General features: G+C 43.6%; 1 protein-coding gene across 1 annotated transcript in view; it reads right to left on the minus strand.

Moving 5' to 3' along the window:
- The window catches only part of LOC128697459 (dorsal-ventral patterning protein Sog), a 459,727-nt gene that overhangs the window by 154,046 nt on the left and 287,129 nt on the right, over positions 1–18,552 (minus strand). The window contains exon 3 of the mRNA XM_070088902.1: positions 412–453. Within this exon, the coding sequence (XP_069945003.1) occupies positions 412–453 (42 nt within the window). The remainder of the gene's footprint in view (positions 1–411; positions 454–18,552) is intronic.

The raw sequence follows: 18,552 nt of genomic DNA on the forward strand, positions 1-18,552 counted from the left end.
TGAGTGTAGTGGAGGGGTTGTAGTGGAGTGGTGAGTGTAGTGGAGGGGTTGTAGTGGAGTGGTGAGTGTAGTGGAGGGGTTGTAGAGGAGTGGTGAGTGCAGTGGAGGGGTTGTAGTGGAGTGGTGAGTGTAGTGGAGGGGTTGTAGTGGAGTGGTGAGTGCAGTGGAGGGGTTGTAGTGGAGTGGTGAGTGTAGTGGAGGGGTTGTAGTGGAGTGGTGAGTGCAGTGGAGGGGTTGTAGTGGAGTGGTGAGTGTAGTGGAGGGGTTGTAGTGGAGTGGTGAGTGCATTGGAGGGGTTGTAGTGGAGTGGTGAGTGTAGTGGAGGGGTTGTAGTGGAGTGGTGAGTGCAGTGGAGGGGTTGTAGTGGAGTGGTGAGTGTAGTGGAGGGGTGGTACACAAAATAACACTCACCTCTACCAGTCAGTTCTTCCACAGGTTCTTGTGGCTCGTCTCCTGGAAGAACGAGAAGCTGTATCAGTCAGTTGTCTGTAAGACCCTCACTGTGTGGTCACTCATATCACAAGACCCAAGTATCAGTAGTGTGTCAGACCCTCACTCATATCACAAGACCCATTTATTAGTAGTGTGTCAGACCCTCACTCATATCACAAGACCCATTTATCAGTAGTGTGTCAGACCCTCACTCATATCACAAGACCCATTTACCAGTAGTGTGTCAGACCTTCACTCATATCACAAGACCCATGCTCTTTAATTCATATTCTTTCTCTAGGACTCGAGCATTTACTGTCCAGTGGTTCACTTCCCAGTCAATATCAGTACTCTCAGGAATATTCCTAGAGCACTCAAATTTAGTTTAGTTTAAAAAATTTTATGTTTATTATGCACACTATACCCATCCTGTGGGCTGCAGTCCAAATATTACACAGGTACATAATGGGTCCAGGGAATACCTGGAGGTTACCTGGAGGTTATTCCGGGGATCAACGCCCCCGCGGCCCGGTCCATGACCAGGCCTCCCGATGGATCAGGGCCTGATCAACTAGGCTGTTACTGCTGGCCGCACGCAGTCCAACGTACGAGCCACAGCCCGGCTGATCCGGCACTGACTTTAGGTATCTGTCCAGCTCTCTCTTGAAGGCAGCCAGGGGTTTACTGGCAATTCCCCTAATGCTTGATGGGAGGCTGTTGAATAGTTTTGGGCCCCGGACACTTATGGTGTTTTCTCTTAGTGTACCAATGGCGCCCCTACTTTTTATTGGGGGCATTTTGCATCGCCTGCCCAGTCTTTTACTTTCGTAGGGAGTGATTTCTGTGTGCAGATTTGGGACCATTCCTTCCAAGATTTTCCAAGTGTAGATTATGATACATCTCTCCCTCCTGCGTTCCAACGAGTACAACGCTTCCAAGCGTTCCCAGTAGTTAAGGTGCTTGACAAAACTTATATGTGCAGTAAAGGATCTCTGTACACTCTCTAGATCTGCGATTTCACCTGCTTTGAATGGAGATGTTAATGTACAGCAGTATTCCAGCCTAGAGAGAACAAGTGATTTGAAAAGGATCATCATTGGCTTGGCATCTCTCGTTTGGAACGCTTTCATTATCCATCCTATCATTTTCTTTGCACGTGCGATCGTGGCACTGTTGTGATCCTTGAAAGTGAGATCCTCAGACATTACTACTCCCAGGTCCCTTACATTATTTTTCCGCTCTATTGTATGGCCGGAGTCAGTAGTATACTCTGTTCTAGTTATTATCTCCTCCAGTTTTCCATATCGGAGTAGTTGGAATTTGTCCTCATTGAACATCATATTGTTTACCGTTGCCCACTGGAAAACTTTGTTTATATCTTCTTGGAGGTTAACCGCGTCCTCAGCAGATGACAGCCTCATGCAGATCCTAGTATCATCCGCAAAGGATGATACGGTGCTGTGGTGTATATCTCTGTTTATGTCTGATATGAGGATAAGGAATAAGATGGGGGCGAGTACTGTGCCTTGTGGAACAGAGCTCTTCACTATGGCAGCCTCCGATTTAACTCTGTTGACCACTACTCTTTGTGTTCGATTTGTTAGGAAGTTGAAGATCCATCTCCCCACTTTCCCAGTTATTCCTTTAGCACGTATTTTATGGGCTATTACGCCATGATCGCATTTGTCAAATGCTTTTGCAAAGTCTGTGTATATTACATCTGCATTCTGATTTTCTTCCAGTGCATCCAAGGCCATGTCATAGTGATCCAGTAGTTGTGAGAGGCAGGAGCGACCTGCCCTGAACCCATGTTGCCCTGGATTGTGCAGATTTTGGGAATCCAGGTGATTTGCAATCCTGCTTCTTAGCACTCTTTCAAAGATTTTTATGATGTGGGACGTCAGAGCTATTGGTCTATAGTTCTTAGCTAATGCTTTGCTGCCACCTTTATGGAGTGGGGCTATATCCGTTGTTTTAAGTGACTGGAATTTCACCCATGTCCAAGCTCCTCCTCCATAGTGTACTTAGGGCACACGAGAGGGGTTTCTTGCAGTTCTTAATGAAAACAGAGTTCCACGAGTCTGGGCCCGGGGCTGAGTGCATAGGCATGTTGTCAATGGCTTTTTCGAAATATATCGGAGTTAGGGTAATGTCGGAAATCTGGCATACATTTATGGAGTTTTGAGGCTCATTCATGAAGAAATCATTTGGGTCGTCGATCCTCAGACCGATTAGTGGTTCACTAAACACAGAGTCGTACTTTGATTTCAATATTTCACTCATTTCCTTGTTGTCATCTGTGTAAGTCCCATCCTGTCTGAGTAAGGGCCCGATACTAGATGTGGTATTTGCCTTGTTTTTGGCATATGAAAAGAAATATTTTGAATTTCTTTCAATTTCACTAATAGCTTTAAGCTCCTCCTGCCTCTCCTGGTTCCTGTAAGAGTCATTTACCTTAAGTTCGATAGTTTCCACTTCCCTGGTCAGTGCCTCCTTTCGTGTATCAGATATTCTAGCACTCCTGAGGAGCTCAGTGACTCTTCGTCGTCTTCTGTAGAGGGAGCGTCTTTTTCTCTCCAGTTTACTCTTGCTCTTCGTCTTTCTTAGGGGAATATGCCTAGAACATGCTTCGGCTACCAGGAAGTTGATCCTTTCAAGGCACTGGTTTGGATCCATGTCATTTAAGACATCTTCCCAACATGTTTCGTCTAGGACATGGTTTACCTGGTCCCAGTTGATGTTCTTGTTGTTGAAATTGTATTTTGTGAAGACACCTTCATAGGTACATGCATTCTGCTGTTCAGGACCCCTATGCATGTACATCTGGACTTCGATTAGATTGTGATCGGAATTAGTTGTTTTTGATAATCTTATGTCTCTTATCAGGTCCTCATTATTTGTGAAGATAAGGTCAAGTGTGTTTTCTAGTCTTGTTGGCTCCACTATCTGCTGGCTTAAGGTGTGTTTTTCGCAGAGACTTAGTAGCTCATGTGTGTGTGACCTTTCATCTGCGCTACCTCCGGGGATTGTTTCAGCTATAACATTATTTGCTACATTCTTCCATTTTGTATGCCTTAGGTTGAAATCACCAAGCAGTAAGATGTTTGGGGATGGAGCTGGAAGGTTTTCCAAACAGTAATCGATTTTCAGTAGCTGTTCCTTGAACTGTTGTGAGGTTGCATCTGGTGGCTTGTATACAACCACAATGACTAGGTTTTGGTTCTCGATCTTTATTGATAGAACTTCAACTACCTCATTTGTGGTGTTCAGCAGCTCCGTGCAGATAAGGGACTCTTTGACATACAGGCCAACCCCCCCTTGTTGCCTATTTTTTCTGTCGCATCTAAAAAGGTTGTAACCACTTATCCATATTTCACTGTCAAAGTGATCTTTTGTGTGAGTCTCTGTGAAGGCTGCAAACATTGCATTAGACTCCACTAGAAGTCCACTGATAAAAGGTATTTTGTTGTTGCTGGATGGCTTAAGGCCCTGTATATTAGCAAATATGAACGAGGTTGTATTCTGTGTTTGTTGGGGAGATTTTGTTATTGGCATCAGTAGTTGTAATTCTGGAGGGCCATGGGTGGCCACTGGCTGCGCCTCCAGTCCAACAAGGCTCCAAGGTGGGGGACTATTTTTGTTATTTCCTTCCATTTTCTTTTTTCGTTTCCTGCCACTAAAAAATCACCTGGAGTTGGGTTGTCGTAGCTACTATTGTTTGTCTTGTGGGGTCTGTGCCTCCTGGTCCCTTTTAGATGGTATGCAGGGCACTCGATGTTGTAACACTGCTTCTGGAGGACCGAGGAGTGGCACATTTTTGGGTGAAAGAAAGTACAGGAAGAAGAACGACACACTCCTTTAGACAGGAGGTCGCTACATTTTTTGGGATGCTCAAAGTTGCATGTCCCATTTTTTTCCCCTGTTATTCCATGCTTACAGATCCCCCAAGCATAATATTTGTACAAATTCACCTTTGGTTGAGAATTGTTGGGAGGTGTGTTGTCAATTTCTGCAGGTTCTGGGACTGCACTATAATCCTCAGTATCCAAGCCAGGGCCACCCCGTCCTGGATTCCATCTACTTTCCTCAGTAGAGGAAGAAGTAGGAGACTCCTCTCCAACATCTGTACTGTGAGCCACGGTCTTGTGCAATGATGGTTGTATATTTACGGTTTTAGATGGTTGTATATTTACTGTTTTTGTGGTGGTTTGGGTAGTGACCCCAAAGTTTTGATAGCTGAACTAGTTTCAGTGACAATGATTCATTAACAAGTTTATATCTGGTTACAATCGTAATGAGTTATTTATGCAGACATTAATTAAGTTACATACACACACACACACACACACACACACACACACACACACACACACACACACACACACACACACACACACACACACCACAAGCACTCCAGCAACCTCCGATTCTCTCTTTTACTCCTAAGGCTCAACACCAAGCACGCAACCGATAGTGTAAGTGAGCGTGGGGTCAGTCAGACCTTTCTGGGGTCAGCCTTCGGGGGGGAGGACTACAACACACACACACCAGGCTACACATAACCTCCCTCTTCATTCATAAACGACCTCCAATCTTCAATAGCAGACACAAGTCTCCTTACTAAAAATCCTTCCACTGAACGTATTTCCTACACAGATCAATAAATTCCACACACGTCACTTTCCACACCTGCAGTCTCAACACAGATCAATAAACTCCACACACGTCACTTCCCACACCTGCAGTCTCAACATGTAATTAATCTCACTGGAAAATATCTACACAAAACAATAAAAATCATAAAAAAAATTCTGTAAGAAAATACCATTTCCAACAATTCACTGAAAATTACAAGAAATTAAATACTGCAATCTTCAAAAAATAGAAAAAAATGGCATTATGGTAGGTAAGATATATAAGCAACAGTTAGGCAACTTTAATCCGAGACGTTTCGCCCACACAGTAGGCTTCTTCAGTCGAGTACAGAAAGTAGGCAGGAGCAGTAGAGATGTGAAGATGTAATCAGTCCATCACCCTTGAAGTTGTAGATTTGAGGTTGTCAGTCCCTCAGCCTGGAGAAGAGTTCTGTTTCATAGTCTGGAACAATCTGAAGACCAAGCGACAGTGTGGAGACTTATATACTTACTGTACTCGACTGGAGAAGCCTACTACGTAGGCGAAACGTTTCGGAATAAAGTGGCCTAACTGTTGCCTATGTGTCTGACCTACCAACCTGTCGGTATTGTATACCATTTTGATATTCACTAATGGCATTATATTTATAAATTAATTTAGAAGAAACCGAATAAAAATACAGGCAGTAATAAAAACACAGGCAGTAATAAATTCACAGGCAGTAATAAATTCAACGACAATGCCATTCTAATACAGTAATCAAAGAAAAATAAATCTCCCACACAGTGGACTTTATCAAGTCACAAACAGATCTACCTAAGCTCCACATATATACTCATGTACTCTTTGCTTAGGTAGATCTGTTTGTAACTTCATAAAGTCCACTGTGTGGGCGAAACGTTGTCAATAAAGAATCACATTATACTGCATTTGTGTCTTTTTTCCATTACAAAGAACTACAAAATCAACGACACGCAAGATTCAGATTACTACTTACAAATAAATGAGATATAATCAGGCTAAAGACAATGCACACATGTGCATATATATGCTGCAGTGGTCCATGAGACGTGTACCTTGGGCGATCTGTTCGGTACTGTGTTTACCCTGAGATCCTTCTCCTTGAGTGAGGTTAGCAGCATTTATCGCCCGAGCCTGGACGCCTTGTCTGGTAATATTTGCTGTTCCCCAATTTCCAGAACTTTTCATTTGCTGAGGTTGACTTTCAGTAATCACCTGTCTGGCCAATCCAACAGCTTACACAGGTTTGTTTAAAGACTGTCCTTGTCCATTGGTATGTGTGTATGTGTGGTCTACAGTATGGCTGCCCAGATGAGGTTAGATTAGTATAGCAGAAATTGCAAGGTAATGTTGACATATACTGCTTGAATAATTAACAGGCAAGCAGGAAGCAGCGTTTGAACTACTGCAGCTACAGCTACCACCAGTGATTGTACCGCTACTACTACTACTACTACTACTACTACTACTACTACTACTACTACCACCAACTACCACCAGTGATTGCATCGCTACTACTGCTACTACTACCACCAACTACCACCAGTGATTGTACCGCTACTATTACTACTACTACTACTACTACTACCAACTACCACTAGTGATTGCATCACTATTACAACTAACACCGGTGACTGTAAAACCACTGCTACAACTACAGAATGATTATACCACTACCACTACAACTACCTCCAGTGATTGTGCCACTACTGCCTCAAATAGCACCAGTGATTGTATATTCCCTGTTACAACCTGAAAGAACAGTGTATATCCTTGAGAAAAACAGTGTACAGCACTACATAAAAGGAAATTAAGTAATAATAATAATAATAATAATAATAATAATAATAATAATAATAATAGTGAAGTGTGGCAGTGTGGGTTAAGTCTTGCCCTCACACCCACCCTACACCCACCACCCACCCAACACCACCACCCACCCTACACCACCACCCACCCTACACCACCACCCACCCTACACCACCACCCACATACTGCAAACTTGGTTCGTATAAATACGTTTCCTTACACCTGTTGTCCTGTTCACCTAGCAGCAAATAGGTACCTGGGTGTTAGTCGACTGGTGTGGGTTGCATCCTGGGGGACAAGATTAAGGACCCCAATGGAAATAAGTTAGACAGTCCTCGATGATGCACTGACTTTCTTGGGTTATCCTGGGTGGCTAACCCTCCGGGGTTAAAAATCCGAACGAAATCTTATCTTATCTTATCTTGCATATTACTGGCACCAGCAAGAGAAAGGTAAAGTGGAAATCAGTTTTCTTCCGTGGCATACAGAGTGTAGTAGGATACAGACAGGATGTCAGCACAGCATATCTGTGGGACTTGTAAAAAAATCCTTGGAAGGAAATCCAGAATCACATGCAAACACCATATCTCTTGTACTAGACTAAATACAGCCTCAAAAAATGACCTCGAACTAGCAAGGTGTGTTTGGTTGTGCAATAAAGATGTAGAACTTTGGGCAGGTATCAGAAAGGTACTAAGGAGACTAATAAATGATAAAAATAATCAAGAAAACAAAGATGACCTCTTGGATAGTCTGCCAAAAATATATAAGACATGGGAGCAAGAGATAGTGTATCAAAAAATGCAGAATGCCCATACCACAACAGATGACTTGAAACTATCTAGTCACCTACAAAGTACTAAACCAGACCCATCCCCCAGTCATAGCACTAATACCCACAGTGCTGGTGCTGGCCCAGGCTCAGCCCCCAGCCCCAGTGCTGACTCAGACCCAGCCCCAAGCCTTACTGCCAGCCCAGACTCTACTAGGGACCCTACCACAACCACCACTAAAACCGTAAATATACAACCATCATTGCACAAGACCGTGGCCCACAGTACAGATGTTGGAGAGGAGTCTCCTCCTTCTTCCTCTACCGAGGAAAGTAGATGGAATCCAGGACGGGGTGGCCCTGGCTTGGATACTGAGGATTATAGTGCAGTCCTAGAACCTGCAGAAATTGACAACACACCTCCCAACAATTCTCAACCAAAGGTGAATTTGTGCAAATATTATGCTTGAGGCATCTGTAAGCATGGAATAACAGGGGAAAAAATGGGACATGCAACTTTGACCATCCCAAAAAATGTAGCGACCTCCTGTCTAAAGGAGTGTGTCGTCCTTCTTCCTGTACTTTCTTTCACCCAAAAATGTGTCACTCCTCGGTCCTCCAGAAGCAGTGTTACAACATCGACTGCCCTGCATACCATCTAAAAGGGACCAGGAGGCACAGACCCTACAAGACAAACAATAGTAGCTACGATAACCCAACTCCAGGTGATTTTTTAGTGGCAGGAAACTAAAAAAGAAAATGGAAGGAAATAAAAATAGTCCACCTTGGAGCCTTGTTGGACTGGAGGCGCAGCCAGTGGCCACCCATGGCCCTCCAGAATTACAACTACTGATGCCAATAACAAAATCCCTCCAACAAACACAGAATACAACCTCGTTCATATTTGCTAATATACAGGGCCTTAAGCCATCCACCAACAACAAAATACCTTTTATCAGTGGACTTCTAGAGGAGTCTAATGCAATGTTTGCAGCCTTCACAGAGACTCACACAAAAGATCACTTTGACAGTGAAATATGGATAAGTGGTTACAACCTCTTTAGATGCGACAGAATGAACAGGCAACAAGGGGGGGGGGTTGGCCTGTATGTCAAAGAGTCCCTTATCTGCACGGAGTTGCTGAACACCACAAATGAGGTAGTTGAAGTTCTATCAATAAAGATCAAGAACCAAAACCTAGTCATTGTGGTTGTATATAAGCCATCAGATGCAACCTCCCAACAGTTCAAGGAACAGCTACTGAAAATTGATTACTGTCTGGAAAACCTTCCAGCTCCATCCCCAAACATCTTACTGCTTGGTGATTTCAACCTAAGGCATACAAAATGGAAGAATGTAGCAAATAATGTTATAGCTGAAACAATCCCCGGATGTAGCGCAGATGAAAGTTCACACACACATGAGCTACTAAGTCTCTGCAAAAAACACACCTTAAGCCAGCAGATAGTGGAGCCAACAAGACTAGAAAACACACTTGACCTTATCTTCACAAATAATGAGGACCTGATAAGAGACATAAGATTATCAAAAACAACTAATTCCGATCACAACCTAATCGAAGTCCAGACGTACATGCATAGGAGTCCTGATCAGCAGAATGCATGTACCTGTGAAGGTGTCTTCACAAAATACAACTTCAACAACAAGTACATCAAATGGGACCAGGTAAACCATGTCCTAAACGAAACATGTTGGGAAGATATCTTAAATGACATGGATCCAAACCAGTGCCTTCAAAGGATCAACTTCCTGGCAGCTGAAGCATGTTCTAGGCATATTCCCCTAAGAAAGAAGAAGAACAGGAGTAAACTGGAGAGAGAAAGACGCTCCCTCTACAGAAGATGACGAAGAGTCACTGAGCTCCTCAGGAGTGCTAGAATATCTGATACACGAAAGGAGGTGCTGACCAGGGAAGTGGAAATTATCGAACTAAAGTTAAATGACTCTTACAGGAACCAGGAGAGACAGGAGGAGCTTAAAGGTATTAGTGAAATTGAAAGAAATTCAAAATACTTCTTTTCATATGCCAAAAACAAGGCAAATACCACATCTAGTATCGGGCCCTTACTCAGACAGGATGGGACTTACACAGGTGACAACAAGGAAATGAGTGAAATATTGAAATTCCAGTATGACTCTGTGTTTAGTGAACCACTAATCAGTCTGAGGATCGACGACCAAACAATTTCTTCATGAATGAGCCTCAAAACTCCGTAAATGTATGCCAGATTTCCGACATTACCTTAACTCCGATAGATTTCGAAAAAGCCATTGACAACATGCCTATGCACTCAGCCCCGGGCCCAGACTCGTGGAACTCTGTTTTCATTAAGAACTGCAAGAAACCCCTCTCGTGTGCCCTAAGTACACTGTGGAGGAGGAGCTTGGACATGGGTGAAATTCCACAGTCACTTAAAACAATGGATATAGCTAATGCAAAGCATTAGCTAATAACTATACACCAATAGCTCTGACATCCCACATCAAAAAATCTTTGAAAGAGTGCTAAGAAGCAGGATTGCAAATCACCTGGATTCCCAAAATCTGCACAATCCAGGGCAACATGGGTTCAGGGCAGGTCGCTCCTGCCTCTCACAACTACTGGATCACTATGATATGGCCTTGGATGCACTGGAAGAAAATCATAATGCAGATGTAATATGCACAGACTTTGCAAAAGTATTTGACAAATGCGATCATGGCGTAATAGGCATAAAATACGTGCCAAAGGAATAACTGGGATCTTCAACTTCCTAACAAATCGAACACAAAGAGTAGTGGTCAACAGAGTTAAATCGGAGGCTGCCATAGTGAAGAGCTCTGTTCCACAAGGCACAGTACTCGCCCCCATCTTATTCCTCATCCTCATATCAGACATAGACAGAGATATACATCACTGCACTGTATCATCCTTTGCGGATGATACTAGGATCTGCATGAGGCTGTCATCTGCTGAGGATGCGGTTAACCTCCAAGAAGATATAAACAAAGTTTCCAGTGGGCATCGGTAAACAATATGATGTTCAATGAGGACAAATTCCAACTACTCCGTTATGGAAAACTGGAGGAGATAATAACTAGAACAGAGTATACTACTGACTCCGGCCATACAATAGAGCGGAAAAATAATGTAAGGGACCTGGGAGTAGTAATGTCTGAGGATCTTACTTTCAAGGATCACAACAGTGCCACGATCGCACGTGCAAAGAAAATGATAGGATGGATAATGAAAGCGTTCCAAACGAGAGATGCCAAGCCAATGATGATCCTTTTCAAATCACTTGTTCTCTCTAGGCTGGAATACTGCTGTACATTAACATCTCCATTCAAAGCAGGTGAAATCGCAGATCTAGAGAGTGTACAGAGATCCTTTACTGCACGTATAAGTTCTGTCAAGCACCTTAACTACTGGGAACGCTTGGAAGCACTTGACTTGTACTCGTTGGAATGCAGGAGGGAGAGATATATCATAATCTACACTTGGAAAATCCTGGAAGGAATGGTCCCAAATCTGCACACAGAAATCACTCCCTACGAAAGTAAAAGACTGGGCAGGCGATGCAAAATGCCCCTAATTAAAAGTAGGGGCGCCATTGGTACACTAAGGGAAAACACCATAAGTGTCCGGGGCCCAAGACTCTTCAACAGCCTCCCATCAAGCATTCGGGGAATTACCAATAAACCCCTGGCTGCCTTCAAGAGAGAGCTGGACAGATATCTAAAGTCAGTGCCGGATCAGCCGGGCTGTGGCTTGTACGTTGGACTGCGTGCGGCCAGCAGTAACAGCCTAGTTAATCAGGCCCTGATCCATCGGTAGGCCTGGTCATGGACCGGGCCGCGGGGGCGTTGATCCCCTAATACCCTCCAGATAACCTCCAGGTAACCAATGATTATACCACTACTGCTTTAGCTACCACGAGTAACTGCACCAATAATGTTAAAACTGCAGTAAATAGTTGCAGCACTACTACTACTACAGCTACCATCAATAATTGTATGACTGCTGCAATGACTGCAGTATTCAGATAACTTGTACCCTCACGCGGATAATGTATCCAAGCTGGAAAGTATGCGGAGGTCGTTTACAAAGAATCAAGAAAACTTGTCAACTACAGGGAACACCTTAAAGCGCAGGATATATAAATGCTGCAGCGAGGAGGAGGCTGGAGGCAGTGATGTCGTGTCTAAGGGGAATGTGTGGTGTAAATATTACGCAAAGAATTCGTAGTGTGGAAACTAGGAGTAGGTGTGGTTACTAAAAGTATTAGTCAGAGAGCTGAAGAAAGGTTGTTGAGGTGGTTAGGTCATTTAGAGAGAATAGAACAAGGTAGAATGACTTGGAGAGTGTATAAATCTGTAGGGGAAGGAAGGCGGGGTAGGGGCGTCCTCGAATAGGTTGGAGGGAGGGGGTAAAGGAGGTTTTGTGGGCGAGGGGCTTGGACTTCTAACATGCGTGCATGAGCGTGTTAAATAGGAGTGAATGGAGATGAATGGTCTTTGGGACCTGACGAGCTGTTGGAGTGCGAGCAGGGTAATATTTTGTGAAGGGATTCAGGGAAACCGGTTAGCCGGACTTGATTTCTGGATATGGGGAGTACAATGTCTGCACTTTAAAGGAGGGGTTTGGGATATTGGCAGTTTGGAGGGACTTCTAAACTGTCGTATCTGAGCGCCTCTGCAAGGACAGTGATTATGTATGAGTGATGGTGAAAGTGTTGAATGATGAAAGTTTTCTCTTATATATATATATATATATATATATATATATATATATATATATATATATATATATATATATATATATATATATATATATATATATATATATAATGTCAGGAGCTGTAAGTCGTACAGCTGCGTGAGCAGCAGCAGTAGCAGAAAAAGTCATATATCACAGTCCAACCCATATCCAAATTTGTTCCAAGTCAGATGCCATAAATCACTATGCTAATGCCTGTGACAGCTCATTAACCGCAGTCCTGGCCATATCAGCAAACCATTCTGAATCAAAGGAAAGCAAACTACGACAAATTATAACAAAGAGGGGAAGTTCCTTGCTAGTTAGGCCGATAAATAGGAAACAGAGGAAAGGGATGCTACACTCGTAGGCAAAGAGATTCAAACCTTCCGACCACACTAAGGTAACCCAGCTTAGGTGGACTTAACGGAGTGAAAGATATGGAAGGAAGAATGAACCTAGTGAAAAGGAGGGGTGCCACAGACACAGCAAGAGAACACAGTGTCAACATATGTGATGAATATATATATGAATATATATATACACACGAGTCAATTTCATGGCCCCCAAACAATAGTTTAGAAGTCACACCATAATACGATTGTATGAAGGGATAGAAGGAAGGAAAGTGTCTAGAAACTGCTTGGAGAGCAGCATCCCTTCTGACTAAGTTGAAAGCGTTGGCAAAATCCAGTTTGATCAAAGCTTTTTCATCTGCCATGTTGTTGATGTATACTCGTGCTGCGTGGGTAGCTGCATCACAGCCTTGGTGAACACCAAAACCGAGCTGAGTTGGTTTCAACATTGCGGCAGCCTCTTGACTCACCACGGTGACTAGGTGCAGAAGGGTGTTGCCCACTACAATGGGCCTGATTCCTCCATCCTTTTCCCAGAGGGCACATAGTGAGGCACCAAAGAAAAGGGGTCTAATAGCCTCTGGGACACTGCCAGCCAGGCACACATTGGAAAATTTAGTGAGTTCAGACAGCAACTTTTCTGAAACATCGCCAAGTGCTGGATTGAGCATTTGTTCTAAGTCTTGTGGTCTTAAACCGGTGAAACCTCCTGCTGAGCCCTGTGGAAATGACATAGCAGCTTTATACATATCAGCATCCTGTAAGGTTAGATGTTCTTCATCTGCTGCAGTGCCAGAGAGGTACTGGGAGCCCTGGGTGGATGTTTGTCCTTCAGGGCTTGTGCTGTAATGACGCCCTTAGGAGCGATGGTATCCTCACTGGTTATAAGCCTCAGTGCTCCAACAGTATTACCCTCTTCATTTTTTTTGCTAATTTGGGCTCTGATTTTTGAGGTATTAGGTATCCGGCGGGTGTTTGTCACCCTAGAGGGGAGACGGACGAGGTTGTCAGCTGTAGGGAATGCATTTATTGCCCTAGTAACAGATGTTGCTAGTGACTTGTTCCTCCTTGGTAGTACAGAAAGACAGGCATTGCCAAATAGCAGTAGATTGTGCCAGGACATCGTTGACTTTCTTCAAGAGGTCAACAAATTTGCTAGCAGCTTGAGGGTGAGCTGCTTTGGGGATGTGTCAACATCCTGGTGGATGTTAATTTGACTACAGATTTTAGGTCCTCTTTGGAGGTGAAGTCACAGTAGCTGTCAGCTCTGTCTGCAGGGAGGGGCTGTTGGTTATTCCCATTTGGAGCTCTCCGGGAGCCTAGACATCCACTGTGTGTATGGATGTTGCCATTTGAGGGACTGAGTGCACATTCCCTATGGCACACCTGGCAGATGCCTCGTAGACTGATTCCACGGCGTTGGCTCTGTCATGGAGATTCCTGGGAACCCGGCACATCTTGTGACAGTGCTGACATCGTGGGCGTGGGAGGGCGCCAGCTGTGGGATAACGGGTGAAGGATAGCATGGATGCATGGGGGATGAGGGTGGGGGAGTAGCGAGCGGTAGCGAGAGTAACTGGTGGGGCACTAAAAGGCAACACCCTTGGCCAGGCAGGCAGCAGGCCTAGACCAGGATGTGGGGAGGAGACCCAGGATGGTCCTGTCTCTTCACTAACTTTTGCTGATTGTTATAAACTTATTATTCCATTTAGAGAAACCCTCGCCATTGGGCACACCAATCACCATGTTCTCACTATTAACCGAGGTGTTCTGTTCAGCAACCAATGATGGAGTCCTGTGCCGAATACGTAAAACTTACAATTTTGGCTTAAATGGCAACGCTCTTCTTGCTGAATAAGGAGAGAAAAATTTGTGTATGCAATAATTTAGCAAAAATAATTTTGAACCAAACAAAAAAAATATATTTCATTGTGTTTGTTTATTATTAATTTATTGTAAACTTATCTAAAATACATTTAGTTGGATTAGGCTAAATTAAATTCCGCTTGTTATAATAAGGTTAGGTAAGTTTTCTAAGGCCCTTTTGGTGCATTTTTTTTAATTTTTACATTAACATAAATGAAAAAAAATATCTTGAAATGTATAAGAGAAAATTTTAGAAAGGACTTAATTTAAAATCAGTTCTTGCTGATTGACCAGTTTTACCTATTCGGTACGACATATATATATATATATATATATATATATATATATATATATATATATATATATATATATATATATATATATATATATATATATATATATATATAGAATATAAATTATAGGGGAAGGTAGGAGAAAAAGATATTCAAACAGCTCCGGGAAGAACCTTGAGTTTTCCCTGAGGTACGTTTATTGTCTTCTCTGAGGATGAGGGTCCCCAGCCCAGCTATAGAGGTGGTACCTCCCAATATGCCCAGCAGTAAGGGAGCCACCCCAGCTATGCAGATCTGATGGCAGCCAGAAGCGTCCAGATGGTATCACCCTTCAAGCCTGGACAGATGGGAAGCGGGTGGTGTGGGACTATACATGTGCATCTACCTTGGCTGATACCTATCTCCAATACACCAGGGAGGAAGGAGGGGCAGCTGCCAGCTTCAGGGAGTCCCAAAAGTCTAGAAAATATGGAGAACTTGCCCATCATTATATGTTTGTTCCCATAGGCTCAGAGACCCTTGGCTCATGGGGAAAGAATACATCTAAATTCCTTAAGGAGCTGGGAAAAAGACTCATCAGGGTAACTAGAGTTCCCAGGGCAGCTAGTTTTCTGTTCCAGCGGCTCAGTGCGGCTGTTTAAAGGGGTAATGCCTGCTGTATTTTGGGCACACGCCCCAGCTCTGAGGAGCTGGATGAGATTTTCGCCTTATAATCGGTGTTACACACGTAACAACATGTACTGTATATGCCACCTTTATATCAACAATGTATCTCTTAAATCTTCTGTACCATATTATGTAATAAAATATTCCTATTGTTAACAAAAAAAATATGAAAAGATGGGGTGGTAGGGGAAGTGGAATATTCAAACGCCTTCAGGAAGAAATCCAAATATTCTTCTTAAAGCCTTTTTATCCACTTCTCCGAGGCTGTGGGTCCCACAATTTACACCAGAGGTGGACCCCCCAATATATATATATATATATATATATATATATATATATATATATATATATATATATATATATATATATATATATATATATATATATATATACTTCTATAAGTACATGTACAAGGTATACAGTCCTAGCTGACATCAATGACATACTACTATATAGAAAGCCGCTTGTTATGCAGAACATTTCTGGCAAATTACATCAATTTTGTCCCAGGATACGACCCACACAAGTCGAGTAACACCCAGGTACCCATTCTACACTGATGGGTGAACATAGACAACCGGTGTAAGGAAACACGCCCAGTGTTTCAACCCTCTCCGAAAATCGAACCCGAACATCTCACCGGGTGAAGCGAGAGCTTTTGCCTGGTGGCTTAACAATTCGCAAACAGGCAAACTTTTAACAAACGTTATGTTTCAAACGTTATATCAAGGTACTGTGTACTTTGATACAGAGTGTGGTGCAGGTTCGAATCCTGCTATAGACTGAGAGATAATGTTATATATATATATATATATATATATATATATATATATATATATATATATATATATATATATATATATATATATATACATAAAAGCTTATACGACATACCACTTCAAGTGATGTGATGAAGGGTATATAAGCTTTGGCGCCAGGAAGCGACAAGTGAGGAGGAGCTGGAGAGGGGAAGGGGGTGGTAGAGGAGCAAGAGGAGGAGGAGAGCATAAAGGGGAGAGGGGAAGGAAGAGGAGGAAGAGGATGGGGCATAAAGGGGAGAGATGGGGCAGGTGGCGCCAGCCTTAACAAAATTGGGTCAGACGTCCCTGGCGTCAACACATGTCAGCGTGGCGTCAGACAGAGCTGCCGCTCACCCATTCCCCCTTCCCCTCCCCTTCCCCTCCCCCTCCACCAACAGCAGCAGCCGGGGAAGGGGAAGACTGTTATACAAATAGATGGACATTTACAAAGCTCCAGTGTGACAGGAATGTAGACATTGCTTAACTGGAAGCACAGGTCGTCAGGGGGGAGGTGTTCAAGGCTCAGCCGTGGCCACACATACCGATCTGCTCATACACATACTTAATGTGACTTTGGAGCACGCTCAAGTATACGTATTTATGCGTGTAGGTACATACGAACACACAAGCATCTCGCTCCTTCATGAATAAGCAGAAACTAGTACCGTTCAGGACCCTGTACACCGTGTACGTTAGGCCCATATTGGAGTATGCGGCACCAGTTTGGAACCCACACCTAGCCAAACATGTAAAGAAACTAGAGAAAGTGCAAAGGTTTGCAACAAGACTGGTCCCAGAGTTAAGAGGTATGTCCTATGAGGAGAGGTTAAGGGAAATCAACCTGACGACACTGGAGGACAGGAGAGATAGGGGGGACATGATAACGACTTACAAAATACTGAGAGGAATTGACAAGGTGGACAAAGACAGGATATTCCAGAGACTGGACACAGCAACACGGGGACACAGTTGGAAGCTGAAGACACAGATGAATCAAAGGGATGTTAGGAAGTATTTCTTCAGCGACAGAGTAGTCAGGAAGTGGAATAGTTTGGGAAGCGATGTAGTGGAGGCAGGATCCATACATAGCTTTAAGCAGAGGTACGATAAAGCTCATGGTTCAGGGAGAGTGACCTAGTAGCGACCAGTGAAGAGGCGGGGCCAGGAGTTTGGACTCGACCCCTGCAACCTCAACTAGGTGAGTACACACACACACACGCATACACACACACATACATACACACACACACACATACATACATACACACACATACACACACACACACACACACACACACACACACACACACACACACACACACACACACACACATACAGACACACACACACACACACACACGCATACACACACACATACATACACACACAGAGAAGACCGTAGACAGAGTATAGGCTAGGTGGCCAGAGACTGCAAACCTCACTCAAGGAAAAGGACCTTGGGGTGAGTATAATACCGAGCACATCTCCTGAGGTATACATCAATCAGATAACTGCTGCAGCATATGGGCGCCTGGCAAACTTGAGAATAGTGTTCTGATACCTTAGTAAGGAATCGTTCAAGATTCTGTACAGCGTATATGACAGGCCCATACTGGAGTATGCAGTACCAGTTTGAAACCCACACCTGGTCAAGAACGTCAAGAAATTAAAGAAAGTGCGTAAGTTTGCAACAAGGCTACTTCCAGAGCTAAGGGGAATGTCGTACGAAGAAAGGTTAAGGGAAATCGGCCTGACGACACTGGAGGACAGGAGGGTTAAGGGAGACATGATAACGACATACAAAATACTGCATGGAATAGATAAGGTGGACAGAGACAGGATGTTCCAGAGAGGGAACACACAAACAAGGGGACACAATTGGAAGCAGAAGACTCAGACGAGTCAAAGGGATGTTAGGAAGTACTTCTTCAGTCATAGAGATGTCAGGAAGTGGAATAGTCTAGCAAGTGATGTAGTGGAGGCAGGAACCATACATAGCTTTAAGACGAAGTATGACAAAGCTCAGGGAGCAGAGAGAGAGAGAGAGAGAGAGGACCTAGTAGCGATTAGTGAAGAGGCGGGGCCAGGAGCTGAGTCTCGACCCCTGCAACCACAATTAGGTGAGTACACACCCACCCATATA

This window comes from Cherax quadricarinatus, chromosome 2 (assembly GCF_038502225.1).
Source record: "Cherax quadricarinatus isolate ZL_2023a chromosome 2, ASM3850222v1, whole genome shotgun sequence".
Lineage (NCBI taxonomy): Eukaryota > Metazoa > Arthropoda > Malacostraca > Decapoda > Parastacidae > Cherax > Cherax quadricarinatus.